The sequence below is a fragment of the Eschrichtius robustus genome, chromosome 16, assembly GCF_028021215.1.
Source record: "Eschrichtius robustus isolate mEscRob2 chromosome 16, mEscRob2.pri, whole genome shotgun sequence".
In the NCBI taxonomy this organism is placed as follows: domain Eukaryota; kingdom Metazoa; phylum Chordata; class Mammalia; order Artiodactyla; family Eschrichtiidae; genus Eschrichtius; species Eschrichtius robustus.
Window position 1 is genome coordinate 14,952,410 of NC_090839.1, and position 16,336 is coordinate 14,968,745.

At 55.1% G+C, this 16,336-nt stretch overlaps 2 protein-coding genes across 4 annotated transcripts in view; one reads left to right on the plus strand and one right to left on the minus strand.

Annotated features, from left to right (window-relative positions):
- NCOA5 (nuclear receptor coactivator 5) overlaps positions 1-3,394 on the plus strand; it is a 30,014-nt gene extending 26,620 nt beyond the window's left edge. For 2 of the 3 annotated variants that reach the window (XM_068524107.1, XM_068524108.1), the window contains 2 exons: positions 654-974; positions 1,435-3,394. In XM_068524107.1, the coding sequence (XP_068380208.1) occupies positions 654-974; positions 1,435-2,024 (911 nt within the window). In that variant the 3' untranslated portion in view covers positions 2,025-3,394. Of the gene's footprint in view, positions 1-653; positions 998-1,434 lie in introns of all 3 variants that reach the window. The other variant, XM_068524109.1, reaches the window with a different exon arrangement.
- Positions 3,395-6,586: 3,192 nt separating this feature from the next.
- SLC12A5 (solute carrier family 12 member 5) overlaps positions 6,587-16,336 on the minus strand; it is a 35,277-nt gene continuing 25,527 nt past the window's right edge. The window contains exons 16-25 of the mRNA XM_068565221.1: positions 15,980-16,084; positions 14,566-14,734; positions 11,635-11,830; positions 10,633-10,802; positions 10,048-10,179; positions 9,050-9,157; positions 7,995-8,117; positions 7,703-7,902; positions 6,989-7,122; positions 6,587-6,778 (exon numbers count right to left, since the gene is read on the minus strand). Of these exons, the coding sequence (XP_068421322.1) occupies positions 6,687-6,778; positions 6,989-7,122; positions 7,703-7,902; positions 7,995-8,117; positions 9,050-9,157; positions 10,048-10,179; positions 10,633-10,802; positions 11,635-11,830; positions 14,566-14,734; positions 15,980-16,084 (1,429 nt within the window). The 3' untranslated portion in view covers positions 6,587-6,686. The remainder of the gene's footprint in view (positions 6,779-6,988; positions 7,123-7,702; positions 7,903-7,994; positions 8,118-9,049; positions 9,158-10,047; positions 10,180-10,632; positions 10,803-11,634; positions 11,831-14,565; positions 14,735-15,979; positions 16,085-16,336) is intronic.

Below are 16,336 nucleotides of genomic sequence, written 5' to 3' on the forward strand. Positions count from 1 at the left end.
TCGCTTTTCCCACCACCCTGGGGCTATTTGCCCCACCAGTTTTACCCATAAGGATAGCGTGTAGAAGCCTCTCCAGTGGGTCATTTGTCTTTCTGAGGAACAGTCCTCAAGATGTGTGAAGACATTTATATCAAGTGCTGAGAAGTCTTCTCACAACCCTGTAAATCATTGTTGCCCAGGGGTGAGGAGAGGAGGTTATTTAGGGTCACAATTTGATCTTAATCCGTAACCTTTGAACTGATGAATTAAAACACCAGCTCTATCCTTAGGAGCACAGTAGAGAGCCAGGCTTTACAGAAGGGCTTTTTGGACCCCCGTGGCCTGCCTCCTGTGGTTATTCTCCACATGGTCTTTTTGAATCTGTGAGACTGTCATATTTCTTTGGTTTTTACTACACGTCTGTGATCTAAGAATTCCCCAGAGAACTAGCTCTGTACAAGGGTGTCTGTTCCCCACCAAAGAAACCCATTCACCTATCTCCCCAACCTTCATCCCCCTCCTCTCCCAACCTCTCCCCATCCCCATCCCAAGGCTTTTTGAAACTGAAATGGTTTTCTTGCTCATTTGAGGTTAGGAAGGGCTTGGTAGAGTCCAGTAGGTGGGCACTCAAATCTGTCATCGGAGAAAATAACTCATGTCATTCCCCCCTACAGAGCATCGCAACATGCCCCAGGCAGATGCCATGGTGCTGGTGGCCAGAAATTATGAGCGCTACAAGAATGAGTGCCGGGAGAAGGAACGCGAGGAGATTGCCAGACAGGCAGCCAAGATGGCCGATGAAGCCCTCCTCCAGGAACGAGAGCGAGGAGGCCCTGAGGAGGGAATGCGCGGGGGGCACCCTCCAGCCATCCAGAGCCTCATCAACCTGCTGGCCGACAACAGGTACCTCACTGCCGAGGAGACTGACAAGATCATCAACTACCTTCGCGAGCGGAAGGAGCGGCTGATGAGGAGCAGCACCGACTCTCTGCCTGGTGAGCTACGTGGCAGGGCCGAGGTGAAGTTCTCACTCTGCATTTCTCTAATCCCCACGCTCTGTTGGGAGGGTGGCAGGCCCAGGGCTCTTCGGGGTGGGCAGGGGCAATGAGCACATCCCTTGGGCTCTCCCGTGGGCCATCCATGCTGGTGTGATGGTAACTTAAGATCTGGGCTCTGAATCCTGGTCCCTGTAGTTAGTGTGGTGGGTGGGCTAGTATGCTGGCTCCCTGGGAACCAAGGTGGACGCCCTTCTTTCTTTAAGTAGTTGTCTGGAGGAACGAAGCTGTTTTCCGGGAACAGCACATACCACGAAGTGGCCCCTTTGGGAAATTGATGTTATAGTCTGTGTACTCTGTGATTGATGTGATCAGTGATTGTTGTTCTTCCCTGGGCTGCTACGCCTCCTGCCCATGGAGGGTACTTTTCAACCAGATACCTCCTCCTTCTGTGTTTTAGGCCAGATTTCCCGTCAACCACTCGGGGCGACCTCGGGTGCCTCACTGAAGACACAGCCAAGCTCCCAACCGCTCCAGAGCGGCCAAGTGCTCCCCTCTGCTACACCCACTCCAGCGGCACCCCCCACCTCCCAGCAAGAGCTTCAGGCCAAAATCCTCAGCCTCTTCAATAGTGGCACGGTTGCGGCCAATAGCAGCTCTGCATCCCCTTCAGTTGCTGCCGGAAACACCCAGAACCAGAATTTTTCCATAGCAGCGAACAGCCAGCCTCAGCAAAGATCACAGGCCTCTGGCAATCAGCCTCCAAACATTTTGGGACAGGCAGGATCTGCTCGGAACATGGGCCCCAGGCCTGGGGCTCCTTCCCAAGGGCTCTTTGGCCAGCCTTCCACTCGCCTGGTGCCCGCCAGCAACTTGGCTAGCCAGAGGCCCGTGTCTTCCACAGGTATCAACTTTGACAATCCAAGTGTACAGAAGGCTCTGGACACTCTGATCCAGAGTGGCCCTGCTCTCTCCCACCTGGTTAGCCAGACCACAGCACAGGTGGGGCGGCCCCAGGCCCCCATGGGATCGTACCAGAGGCATTACTGAGGCTAAATCTCAACTACTCCTGGTCCCCTCTTCCTCTGGCCTCCCACCTATTGCGTGCTAAATAGAGTTATTTGGAAGATGTTCTCTGCACCTATCCAGGTCCACATCGAATGTCATAAGTTTCTACCATCTGCTCTCTCCTGCCTAAGGCTATGTTGCTTACCCCTTCCAGAGTCCGAGTTTATACTGCACTGGAGGTGTATTTTGTTGGTGGTGGGGTGGGGGTTTGGGGGGTTTTGTTTTTGTTTTTTTGTGGTTTCTTTTGGTAGAAAGTAAATATCTCTGGGGTCATGGGCAGTATAGGTGTCTGGGCTCCGTTTGTATTTCAGTTGTCTCTCTGTCAGCTGGACGTGGGGCGAGGGAGGAAGAAGCAGCCGAGCCCCAGCTGGGTGAGCTTGGGGTAGCGTTTTCATGTTGAGAGCCACTGCCTTTGTTCATTCTGAACCTACCACGGGTGTCCAGCCTCGCACAGGCCCACCAGAGCTCGAGCTCCTGCCTGCAGCTCCTGTGTAGGGTTCCAGAGCAGCAGGTTGGGCTTGGTGAGCACGGTGTCCTCTTACCCCATCCCACATAACGTGGGGTCTGCTTGAGGATTCAGAAGCCGGCTGGCTACTCAGCTACTGGAGTTGTTGAGGAGTGGCCAAGCCGGCCACTTTTCTGCCTGACCCAGGGTTGTTGGTTTTTGGTTTTCTCTTTTTTTCTTTTTGGCTTTCATTTCAATGAAAGATCTCCCGTGGACTGCACAGCTCCAGTGACCAGCAGTTTAACACAAACTGTGAATCTGGGCCCCAGCCACTCTTACCCCCTAATATTTCTGTTAGCCTCTCCCTCACCAGTGGTAGTTTCATGGAATCGGCTCTGAGAAGGCAACTCTAGACTGTGGCAGTGAACACCCATTTTTTTCAGTGATTGCTTTGAGCTTTTGGCTCAAAAATCAGGCTCTTGTTCTGTTTTCTAAGCAGCAGGAGATAGGGACCATTTTGATGTCAGACTTTCGGTAGCTGGACATGTTCTTGATACAGGAGGCTGTTCATAACTTTTGAGCCAGAGTGAAGTTACTAGAGGGAGGACTTCTGGCTGCTGCTCTACATGGAAACAAAGGAAGCTGCCCACTCCCTAGGGATGGTGCTCATTAGAGCCTTGTGGATCAGTCTCAAGGGGCCCCTGGCAGAAGCGAGGGAGAGCAGTGACTTCACCTGAGTCCCTGCCAGTGGCTGAGTAAACAGTGGTTTCAAAAACTCAAGGTCCCCAGATGGCAGCATTTTATGTTCTGACCTGTTTGTGTTATATAGTGTTTTTTTCCTCTTTGGAACTTTTGTGTTGTTAATAAGATGAGATAATTACTTTTTAATTAAAACGAAGAAGTGAAAGCTGTGTTGTCTTTTTTGGGTGTCACTATCCACAGGGCCTCCTTGTGAGCATTCCTTCCCCGAGTTTGAAGGCGAGGTTCCCTGACAGAGCACTGACTAGTTTCGCTCTGCCCTGAGTCTGCAGTCAGGCCTCAAAACCTCTTTTAACCCTAGCTTCTCTTCTTACGCAGCTCACCTAGTACAGCTCAGAGCAAAAGCCTGCTGGTTAATTATAATGCTATGTAAACATCCGTGTTTGTGGCGGACTTGCACTGTGTCAGAGGCTTGTCCTCTTATTCTAGGAAAGGAAAACAGGACTTGTGAAGAGGCCATTTCTGGCCAAAGGCGAGTGGAGAGTGGGGTACTCTCCTGTTTTGATTTTGTCTCACTTGCCGCCCTCTGTCCAGCCCGTTATGCAAGGAGTTGGCAGAAGCAGAGTCACAGGTAGGAGCTCTGGAGAGCATTTAATAGAGAGCCCCATCAGGAGGCTTGGAGTGGGTGTGGTGAAGCGGCTGGCACGAGGCCTCCAGTGGGTTAGGGACCCAGACGCTGACAGTGCTGAGGCTGACCCGGAAGTGCTCACCGTCTCGTAGGAGACGTGGTGGGTGCACTGCCCCTGCTGCCAGTGCCTTTGTCCCTCTAGGACAGGGCCCCAGAGCTATCAGTACACGAGGCAACCCACCTGGAGTGGTGGTCAGTGTTTCTGGTTAAGAGTCTAGGGGCCTCCTGGAGGGCCACCTTTTACACCCCTCTTCCCGCCTACTAATTCTTCCCCCTGGAGTGTCCAAACAACACACCTCAGGCTGTGAAGGGTATAATAAAATTATTTTTATTGCATTTTGTGCAGACGGGAGTCTAAAAAATTAATACATAAAAGCTATAAAGCATTAAATGGGAGCATTCAACAATAAAGGAAAGAACCAACCCTCTCCTTTTCATATTGGCACAAAGAACACAAGATCAATACTGAGGCAGAATGCGGAATACTGAAACACACGTAAAGTTAAAGGCAGGCCTAATAATAGTAATAAATACTCTTGATTTGGTTTGCAACCTTTCCTATTTACAAGGGTTTTCAACTTCATTGCATTGCCCTGCACATAGATGGTCTAAAACAAAAGCAACACTAGTTATCACTACAAGGCTATTGAAATATTGCACTCAGAATAAAAGTCACTTGAATGGACATGAAACATCTAGCTACATGATTATAAAGCTAATTTGATGAGTGACGTGTGATAACGTTCATGACAAATATTGCACATGTAGCACAGAAAACTTGGGGTTTTGTTGTAGGATGTCTGTTTTCATCAACGGAAACTGCTCTTGCCAGCCAGACAGTCTAGGCCCAGATAGTGCAACTTTGGTTCCCTAACTGATGTTAATATACCCCCTTTCCCTTCTGCCTAGCCCACCACTTCAGCCCAGGAGTGCTCAGGCCCCCAGAAGTCTAGACCCAGCTGTGTCTGTCAGAGGGAGGTTCTTTGGAGGATGAGGGTGGGGAGTGCTGGTGTCTAATACCTCCGACTTCTGATTACTACCCGGAAGAATCTATCCAGCCCCCTGATCAAATTTCAGAGCGGCCTTGGCCTTAACCGGCAGACATCCAAACCTACCTCCAGCCACACCTGGCCCAGTCTAGGCGGCACCAGCTCCAGCTCTGCCTTGGGCTCAAAGGAAAGGAGGTGGTGAGGTCAGGAGTACCCAGTAGCCTCAGCTCTGGGAGGTGGGCAGGATGTCTAACTAGGTGCGAAGTTCAGGGCCCTGGGGCTGTAGGTACTGTACCCAGTCCCAGAGGGCGCTGGAACGAGCATGCAGTGCCTGCCCCCCTTAGTAAGGTGCCCTGGGGGAAGGGAACCCGGCCAATGCGGTTTCCCTAAGGGTAGAGGGCACCTCCAACCGGGCTGGTGGAGCAGGAGCGCCAAGGACTGGTGTTGGAGAAGCCAAAGGCCTTGGGTCCTAGTTGGAGGAGGGCAGAGAGGCGCTAAGAACAAAGCACATGGCGACTCCCGCCCTCCCCCACGCCCAGGTGCCTGGGAGACGCAGCTAGAGGCAGCGAGGCCGGCCCGGGACGCGGAGAAGGCGGCTGGGTCCCCGAGGCCAGAGCTGCCAGATGGAGACAGAGGAGGGAACGTCAGGGACAGCGCTGGGGCCTCCCCGGTGAGTCGGGCCCCCAACCCAGAACCGCCCCCGCCTCCCTCGTCTGTCCCAGGAAGGAAACTCCAGGGGAAGGGACGCCCTCCAGCTCCCCGATTTCAGTCTTTGGCGAAGAGCCATGGGATAGGGGGAGCAGGCGACAAGCCGATTGAGGAGAGACGCCTGCTCCCCCAGCGAAGGCACCGGGGCGGGGCTTCCTCGGTGGGGCGAGGGCCTCTCTCGGTTTCTCCTCCTTGAGGAGCGCCCCTCCTCTATCCTGGCCCCAGCTTGCATAAGAGCCGATGAGAAGAGGCTGCGCCCGCCTCTGGCAGCCACAGTGGAAGCTCACTCCGCTGGGAGGCGAATCCAGGAAAAGCTGGACACTTGTCTCACTTCGTCTCCGAGAAGAACTAGAGGGAAGGGTCGGAAGCCAAGGGCGCGCGGAAAGGGTGAGGAGACGTCGAGGGGGTGTCGAGGGACCACGACTCCCGCCCGGGCCTAAAGCACTTTTGCTCTCAAACTCTCGGACGTCAAGGAAAACCCAGCCTCCCGAGGCCTCCGCCTTCCCTGGGCGCCCCCAGCGGGAGAGCTCGACAGTGGCGAGAAGTTCGTTGCGCTTCTAGTCACAGAAATATGGGGACGTTAAAAATACACGCGATGTCTCCTGTACACTATGTATAGGCTCGGCCGGCCGGCGCCGGCGGCCGCGCGAGGACAAGTGACGTAGACGGCGGAGCGCAGCCTCCCCACCCCGCGCCCTCCGGGCCGCCGGGGGACGGGTGCAGAGCGAGGACGGGGCGGGGCGCGGGAAGAGAGGGAAAGGGCCGCGCGGACTACCGGGCGTCCTCAAAGCCCCAGCTCCGCTCCTCTCTGCGCCTCCTCCGACCTTTATTGCAGCGTCTCCTCCGGCGGGGCGAGGCCGGGCTTAGAAAAAGGGCAGCCGGGGCCGACAGGGCGACGCGCCAACAGGGCGCTCGGGGCTCTGGTCTCCGCGCGGGGCGGTCCTCTCCGAGTCAGCCCCGACCGACGTGGCCTCCGGGCTTCAGGCAGCGGGGAAGGGGGCCAGGGCGCGGGCACAGGGTCTGTATGTAAACGGTGACAGCGGCGGGGGGCGCGGCGAGGGCTCCGGGGCCGCGCGGGCCGGACGCGCTCGGGCCCGGGTGGCAGGTCCTGGCTCTCAGGAGTAGATGGTGATGACCTCGCGGCCGCCGCCGCGGACCAGCATCACCCGGTCCAGGTGCTCGGTGAGGACCTCGAGGAACTCCATGTCTGAGCGCCCGTCAAGGAGAAAGACCGTCCCCTTCCCTCCCGATGGAATTAGGGTCTTGCGTGTTGGGCGCCAGGGGAACGCTGGGCTCGCGTCCCTGTCCGCGGTGCTGATTCTGAAGCAGACCCGGCTCAACTCTTCCTTCCCAGGGCCAGGACCTTAGTCCCCTGACGTCCACCTCCCGCTTCCTCCCAATTTTAAGCCCAGGATACAATTTTCGTCACCGTTGCGGTTGCGGGGAGGCCCAGGCATGTTGAGCAAAACAAGCTTGGCGTCCCGGGATTTCTTGACGATGACCTCGTTCAGCCGCACAGCGGTGTGCATGCGCCGCACGTTGGACTGGTTCCTGAGGGAGGGAGGGAGGGCACATGAGGCTGGGAGAGGGGAGAGTTGGATCCAGTCGCCCTTCCAGCCCCCCCGCCCCAGCACTGCGCTGCTGGGATCTAGTCCTTGCAAGCCAGGGACCACCAACCCTAGACTTCTCCAAGCTGGGCTATTCGGAGACCCCAGAGGTCAGGGGCACGAACTGAGGGTTCCTGGTGGAGTGAGAAGAGGAGGGACCCTGGCCAACCTAGGGGAGAAGTTAAAAATTCTGAAGCACTTACAAGTTCTCCCACTCCCTTCAGGAAACATAAGAGAAGCAAAGAGAGGAAGAAAAAGAGAGGGGTCAGAAAAAGCAGGAGAAGCTGAGGACTACTTGAGCCACCATCAACCACCCTGTGTGCAAACTGGTCCCGCTCTCCCAGCCCCACAGACTTCGCCTTTCCACTGCCTGCACCTGGGAGTTCTGACCCTTAGCAGTCAAGCCCAACCTGAGTCGTCAGATGGGGAAACCCAGGACCCCTTCTGCTCATTTGCTCTGCCATGGGGAGCAAAGACCCTGTAGGCTCACCCCAGACCCTAGCCCTTAGCCCCCAGGCCCGTACGGCTTCATGCTGAAGAAGTCCTTGATGCCCTCTGAGGAGACAGGACTGGGGCCCTTGTTCTTCTCTGCCACAGATTTGTCCTTGGTCCAGGTGAGATGCACTTTCTCTGGATCTGCCTCGCCCTCCCGTTCGGGCTCCTCCCCCGGGGACGGTGAGCTGCTGGGGCAGCTGGGAGCACTCTGGTCATGGATCAGCTGCACCTGAGGGATAAAAGAAGGGACAGCACGTGACTGCTTTGGAGGCCAAAGTTCCTGCTCCCACTGGCTGGAGCCAAACCACCCCCGCTGCATACCTCCTCTTCCGGCTTCTCCTCGCTGTCACCAGCTGTCTCTTCTGGGACGTTGAGGCGGAGCCGAGTGTTGGCTGGATTCTTTCTCCGGATTGAGCCCCGAGACTCATCTGTGATACTCTGGATCTAGGAAGTGACACAGGTTGGTGCCAGCTCTGCTGGAAATCACTACCCATGCCCAGCAAAGAGCTACCCCCAGAGCTGACGTTCAGCCAGGATGTGCACTTTCGGGACCCCTACCAGTTGTTAAACTGTTGCAATGCTTCCACCTCAAATAGCTATTGCCCCCACTGACCTGGCCACTCCAACCCCTCTCCAGTACCCCTGACCTCTCCACTATCCAGCAACCAAAGGGTTAACACCTGGCCCAGCTGGGCTCTACCCATAGCACTACGGTCCAGTGCCAGTGCTGACTGGTGAGAGCACATGCCATTTCTTACAATTTTACTATCACCCACCTCCAAGATCTCTTCTGTCCCCAACCCCCAGGGTACCATAGCTCGTTTCCCCAAGGACCCCACTCCCTGGGGTGGGGCTTTCATTCAAATACCAGAGGGCTAGTGGGCCTAACACTACCCACACTGGGGAGATCTTACAGCCATACCCCATGAGAGCTCATCATCGTTAGCCCTGAGAACCCACCGTCCACAGCCCAGGAGGTTTGCCCCCAACTCTCATCATCCGCTGCGTCCTGAAATATCCATCTGTTACCCACTCTCTAAGACTCTCTAAGGGTCTATCACATAATCCCTTGTCCCCCACACTGGCAGCCCACGCCCCTGAGGAATCATCATCCATACATATTTAGGATCCACTCTTCTCCCTTGGGCCCCAGAAGTCACATAGTGAGCGGAAGGTCTGTCACGCATGCCAGAGCCCCTCTGCATCCTGGCTGGGAGGCTTGAGAGATGCAGCTGCTGTGTGTAGCCCTGCTGCTGGGGAACCCGGTGCCACAAGGTGGCATGTGCCAATGGCCAGGAGTGGGCCATCGCAAGCCCGTGCACACCCAGAGCTGGCAGCAGCTTGAGACTGTCCGAGCCCAGCCAGGGCAACCTCACCTCCCGCTCCCGCTCATTCTTGGTTAAATGCATCTGCTTGAGGATCTGGGAACGCTGCTCCATCACCAACGTCTTCTCGTAGGTGTAAGCCGAGATGTCGCTCTCATGCTGTGGGCAGGCAGGACGGGCAAGGGGGGAAGGTATGAGCTCTGAGCTTAGGCGCAAGGCCAAGGGGAGGGAGGCAGGCCCCCTCCTTTCCGCCAACCTAGGATCCCCCTATCCAATGACCTAGTTCAATCAGCAGTTGTGGGAGACAAGGACAAAGCAGAGGGCGATGCTCTGTGAAGGCAATGCAGCTCATTCCCTCCTCAGCCAAGCACAGGACTGGGCAAATGAATGGGTGAATTAATGAATGAGTGGAGTAATTAATTACCTGGGTGAATGGAGAGGGGGGAGAAATATAAAAAGGAACACAGAGACGAATGAATTATGTACATGGATGAATGGATGAGTGAGTGAATAAACACATTAACGGACATGTGGGTGGATTAATGAGTGCACAGAGAGATGGGTAAATGGATCAATAAGCTGAGAGGAATGGACAGACAAGAGGCTGTAGGGTGTAAGTGCGAGGAGCACGGACTCTAGAGCCAGTCTGCTTGGGGTTGAATCCTGGCCCTGCCACTTAGTGTGTGTTCGGGGCAAATTCCTTACCCTTTCTGTGCCTCAACTGCCTAATCTGTAAAATGGAAATGCTGACAATTGTACCTGTTTCATTGATTGCTGTGAGACGTGATATACATAAAGTGCATAGTACACTGCCTCACATCTACTAAGCATTATTAGACATGGCTATTCTTGTGAAGGAGAGAAGGGTGTATGGATGGATGGATGGATGGGCTCTCGGGTGAATATGTGAGAGGCTAAAAAGTGGATGCCGGGAAGGGATCCAGCATTACAAGCTGATGGGAGTTGCGGTTCCGCATTTGGTTCTGGGGCCAAGGGGTAAGAGTCCAGAAGGGACTCCAAAACATCAGAGGTGGCTCCTGGGGACTCACCATCTCCACCACCTCGACCTCCGCGGTGATACGTAAATGGTACAGAAATGTGGTCAAATCCTTCTTCATCTGGATGCTATTGTCGTCCATCTGGGCCACAGTGAAGATTCGCATCTTGCACTTCCGCCAAACCTGGAGGGGTGAAGGGGACCCAGAAAGGTCCAGCCCAGACGCAGTGCGGAGACCCAGGGCCAGAACGTAGACAGGACCCTGTCCCTCACCCTTCCCACGCACCTTCCCACACATACACGCAGCTCCCCAATCCTCTATCTCAGCGGCCACTCCCTACAAAAACGCCTCTGCGTAGATGAGGGTCCCCTCATGAAAGCATCTCTCGCTTGAGTTAAACATTGCTCTCCTTTATAATTCAAGGACATCTGCAAGGGGAGACACCTTCAGTTCCCAGCATCTCCGAATTAAGGAGGGGATTGGAGCCCTTTCCCAGGAGGTCACATGGAGGCCGGCTCCTTCCGGAGCCCAGAAGCCCCGCCCATGGATGTGGGCACGAGCCCAGAAGCCCCGCCCATGGATGTGGGCACGAGCGCACAAACACGCGGACGCTCACTCACGCACGCGCATGCGCACCTTGTGGTGCCGCAGCAGGAAGGGCAGCAGCATGAGCATGCCCCCGTCGTGCACAATCCACCAGACGTCGATGCTGCCCTCCGAGAAGCGCTCCGGGTTACCAGGAAACATGGAAACGTTCTTGGTGACCAGCAGGGCCAGGTGACCGGCCGTGGTTTCCCGGACCAGCTCTGGAGGAGACCAAAGAGATGGCCAGACGGTAAAACAGTGACCCTGGTCCCCTTCTGGCACCCAGCACCCCACCCCCACCCCATCCCGCCTTGGCCTTGGGCTGAGGAGTCAGAAAACCCCCATCTACCTGGGCCTCGTCGCTTGTTTGAATTTGGGGAAGCCTCTCTGGGCCTCCGTTTCCCCACGGTTGAAGTGGTGATAACACCACCTGCCCTTTCTGACTAAGAACTCGACCATGCAGGGCTCACTTAATCCTCCCAACCACCTTCTAACTAGGATCTACCGATAAAGCCGCCTCAGGGTTTACCAGCTGCGTGACCTTAATCTCTCCGTGCCTCAGTTTCACACCAATAAAATGGAGACAGCAATGCCTAGCCCTCACAGGCCTGCTGAGAGAATGAGAGAAAGCCTCCACTTGTCTGGCACACAGAACACAGTCTGTAAGTGCTAGTTATTGTATTACTTAGTACCCACTACTACCAAGGCATCTGATGCTCAGAGAGGGTGAGGCACTTGTGAACAGTCACACAGCAAGGAAGGGCCAGAGGGGAGATGTAGACCCGGGTCTCAACGACTTCAAAGCTGTAGCTCTTCCCACTTCCTGCACTGTCTTCCTCCCAGGATTGTGAACCCTGCCGGAGCCAAGACTGTCTCCTCCACACCTGAGTCCCCGGGCTCCCCGCACAGTGCCTGGCACATGGGAGGCTTTGAACGCCATCACCTGCATATGCCGACTCCATACCTGTTACACCTGGGAAATGGTCCCCAGGCCCAAAGAAGGAAAACCACCCCCACCCAGCCCTCTACCACCCCGAGCCCACACAGCTTTACCAATGAAGTTCCTCCACGTCTGATGATCTTCCTTCTGCCGCCAGTTTCGGGGCCAGCCAACGAGCACGGTGTTGTGCTGCAGCCCCCCGAGGCCCCCGGACTGAATCAGATGGGACACGCCATCTCGCAGGTTGGAGGAGATCACTACCTGGCAGAAGCCCTTCACCTTCTCTGCCTCCATCAGGCGCCGGATGGACTGCGGGGAGGGGAGGGCTCAGAAAAGGACCAGCCTCAGGCCTCCCTAGTCCTGCCCAGCCTCTTGCAGCCTCCCTAGCCCCCATCTCTCCCCCGCATCAGCCCCCCCCATTCCTGAAGCTCAGCTCTGATCATGTCGGCCTCTGGCGCCCCATCACCTATGGCCCCCGTTCCTCGCTGCTCAGTCAGAGCTCTGCATGTTGGGACCCCACGCTTCCCACGGCCCTGCCGTTGCTCACACAGTCCCCCTGCAAGCTCTCACCCACCACCCAGAGCCCCTCCCCGGCCGACCCTGTTGTCCATGACACCCTGCCTGGCCCAACTCAACCATCACCTTCCTCAGACACCACCTGTCCACCCAAACCACAATGAAACTGGGCCCCTCTGCATAGCCAGACAATTTGGTTTTAACAGTTTGTAAAAGTTAGCATGACGGTAAGCATTTAAAACACACATTCAATCTGCACGATGAGGGAAGTGTTATTACCCTCACTTTATAAGTAAGGAAATTGAGGCTCAGAGAAATTAAGACTTGCTTCAGGCCATACAGATAATGGATGTTACTGTAGAGGTTCGAGTCCAGGGGTCTGACTCCATCCTTCACGCTCTTTTTTTTTTTTTTTTATAAATTTATTTTATTTTATTTTATTTTATTTATTTTTGGCTGCTTTGGGTCTTCGTTGCTGCATGCAGGCTTTTCTCTGGTTGCGGCGAGCGGGGGCTATTCTTCATCGTGGTGTGCGGGCTTCTCATTGTGGTGACTTCTCTTGTTGTGGAGCACGGGCTCTAGGCGCACGGGCTGCAGTAGTTGTGCAACACGTGGGCTGAGTTGCTCCGCGGCATGTGGGATCTTCCCAGACCAGGGCTCGAACCCGTATCCCCTGCATTGGCAGGCGGATTCTTAACCACTGTGCCACCAGGGAAGCCCCCCTTCACACTCTTAACCAAGCCTCTGATGTCAAACAGAAAGGGCTCCTGGGCTTCCCTGGTGGTGCAGTGGTTAAGAATACCCCTGCCAATGCAGGGGACACGGGTTCGAGCCCTGGTCCAGGAAGATCCCACATGCTGCGGAGCAACTAAGCCCGTGCGCCACAACTACTGAGCTTGCACTCTAGAGCCTGTGAGCCATAACTACTGAGCCCGCATGCCACAACTACTGAAGCCCACGCGCCTAGAGCCCGTGCTCCGCAACAAGAGAAGTCACCACAGTGAGAAGCCCACACACCGCAACGAAGAGTAGCCCCTGCTGGCCGCAACCAGAGAAAGCCCGCGCATAGCAACGAAGACCCAACGCAGCCAAAAATAAAAAAGCAAGAGAAAAAAAAAAGAAAGGGCTCCTATTTCTACCTCTGCCCCCACCTGTTTAATTCAGCATGCAGTGGCTGAGAATGCACTGTGCACCGGGCCAGGCCCCAGGGGAGATGGAGAGGCACAAGACCAAACCCCAGCCCTCAAGCTGGTCACAGGCTGGTGGGGAAGATAGAACATACACAGAAGGCTCTCAAGCCCACCTGAGGTTGACAGGTGCTACGTTAGAGTTAATAACTGCAGAGCAACGTTGGGCAAATCACCTCCCTCTATGAGCCTCAGATTTCTCATCAGTCAAATGGGCATCGTGACAGCTACCTCGTCCAGGAAGAGGGTGGGTGACATAACGGTGATGTGAGTAGAGCTTAGTATATACAGCCTGAGAGATCCTAAACACTCAACACATTCTGTTGCTCTGCAGTTATTCACTCTAACCTCAGACGGGTTTGAGAGCCTTCTGTGTATGTTCTGTCTTCCCCACCAGCCCGTGTCCACCTTGAGGGCTGAGATTTGGTCATCTACCTCTCCACGTCCCCCGGGGCCTAGCCCGGTGCCTGGTACACAGCACATTTGCAGCCCCTGCATGTTAAATTAAACGGACCAGTGGAGGCCTCCAGCCCTGGGCCCGGACAGATCAGCGTGAACGGCCCAGTGAGGCAGAAACAGCAACTGTCGCAAGCCATTAGGGGTGCCCCTCCCTGTCTCATCTCACCTCCCTCAGGCCCCCTTTCCTCTCTCCACTTCTAGCCATGGCCCCGAGGGGAGAGAGACCTGAATCGCAGACAGAACCCACTTCCTCTGTCACCCACCAGACACCTGTTAATGACGCTTAATGCAGAGCCCAGCTGCCCCAGCCCACACTGGCTGTGTACACTGCTCTGTGGACATGGACCAGGGGATGGGAACAAGAGCAGGTGACCCAGAGTCAGGGACCCGGGTTCAAATCCTGACTATGCTTCCAGCCACCTTTGTGACTTCCAGCAAGCTGCTTTCCCTCTCTGGGCCTCTGTTTCTCCCTGGGCCAAACAGGGATATTCACCCTGCCGACTCCACTTGGTGTGGGGACCAAAAGAATCCGCCTATGTGAAAACGCTTTAAAAGATTTATGCTTCGGCAGGTGGAGTAGGGGTCTAGCAGTTCTAATGTGAGTCTCCGTTTTCTGTCCTTAAACAAATGACCTGACTTCTCTAAGCCTCAGTTTCCTTATCCATAAAATGGGCATTTCCGGCTCCAATCGTCTTTGGCTCTGCGAGTTGGATTCTAAGGAACTCACTTGCTGAGCCCTTGGACCCCTCTTCTAAGGAAGAAGACAGAAAAGCCTGAGCCCCAGCTGATGGCAAAGGTGGTAGGAGGGAAAGTGGAAAGGAGCAAGGACTGTCTTCCTGAGTGCTGCATCCTTCCGCCCTCCCCGCCAGGGCCTCTGCTTACCTCCTCCGCCCGCTGGGCCTGGGGATGGTTGTCCAGAAAAGTGCCCTCAAGGACAGAGCCCACAATGGTCAGGCCCTTCCCTGCCTTGAGCTGGGAGGTCAGCGAGAGCAGCTGTGGATGCACCACGTTCTGGTCTTGGTCCACACGCACCAGCACCAGCAGCTGTGGCCTGAAGAGGGGGAAAGGTCACATGATCCATCCACCACCTGCCCAACCACCATAAACTCATACACCCATACACCGTACACTGGTGAGTTCACTAACCACCCGACCTCCATATTCCTATCCACCTGTACACCCACCACCCACCCATCCACCTACGCGTCCATCCATCCATTTCCTTGAGTATCAACCCATCCAACCATCTCCCACACATCTATCCATCTACCCACCCATCCATCTCTCCATCTACCTCACTCACCCATGTGTATCCATCCACCCCCCCCCCCACCCATTTTATCCTTCAGTTATCCACTCATATCCATGTTAATTTACCTACACATCCGTCTACCACCATCCATTCACACATTCACCTATTCACCCAACCACCCTCCCATACATATACACATTCAGCCATCTACCCATTGGTTTATCTGTTCATTTCCTTATTCATTTAGCCACTGCAGCCAGCCGGCCACCCATCAATTGAATAGCATTCTCTAAACACCTACTCTGGGCTAGACCCTGTGCTAAGCATTTGAGGATTCACAGACAAATTATGCAAAGCCCCAGTCTCTGGAAGCCCAGTTTAGTAGACATCAGCAAGGACAAGCCAACGATGTCCTAGGCATAGTTCAGAGTTCCAGGCCTTAGTCTTAGCAAAATGAACCTGAGGGAGAAGAAGGAGGGATTGGCCTTGCAGAGCAATCAGTTAGAAAGCACTCTGGGCTGAGAGGCAGGAGGTCAAGATTCTGGGTCCAGTTCTGCCTTCCATGACCCCTGAGACCTTCTCTAGGCCCTGACTGTCACGTGAATAAAATGGAGATCGTTATTAATCTAGAGATTTCTAAGAGGCCCTATAACTCTCAAAGTGGATGATTCACCTCTCCCAGAGCAAATGCTACATGATACTACGTTTACCTGTCTGTGCGCATGCCTTGTCCACGGAACTGGGAGCTCACTACATCCCCAGAGACAGGAAGGGGGCAGGGCGTAGATCACGCGTTCATATATTTTTTCTAACGCATGATGGAATGAATGGATGGATGGATAGATGGTCAGGAGACCGGCATGGCGGGTGGGGTTTTGGAGAACAAATGTCTGGAACTCAGGTCAGCCTCGGTGTTGTAGGTGGGAAGGGTTCAGACAAGGCTGAACACTCAGCAACAGCAAAACGAAGCAAGCGGGGTGGGTTAGGTCCTGCTCCCTGCCTCTCCCCCCGCTGAGCCCTCACGCTTGTGCCTCCACCACTGACCTCCAGTTCTTGGTGTGCGGGGGCCCTTCCTCTAGGCGTAACAGGGCGTAGCGAGCAGCACTGAGAGACAGGCCTCGGATCCCATCGCCCCACTCCTTCTCCGCCCTGGGGCCGGGAAGGGGGATCGCAAGAGGCAGAAAGCCAAGGAGTGTCAGGGAGAGCCGTCCACCCTGAAGTGGCCACCCCAGCGCAGAGCCGTCTGTCTCAGGCTCAGAAAGGAGGTCGCTCCTGCCACCTCCATTTCTCAAAGCTTCAGCCCCTCCCTCTGCTCCTGTTCCGTATCTCCCCATCCCACCCCATCACCCTTTGCCCACCACTCTAGTGCCATCTTCTCCCACTTCCTGCCTCATCCCCCCT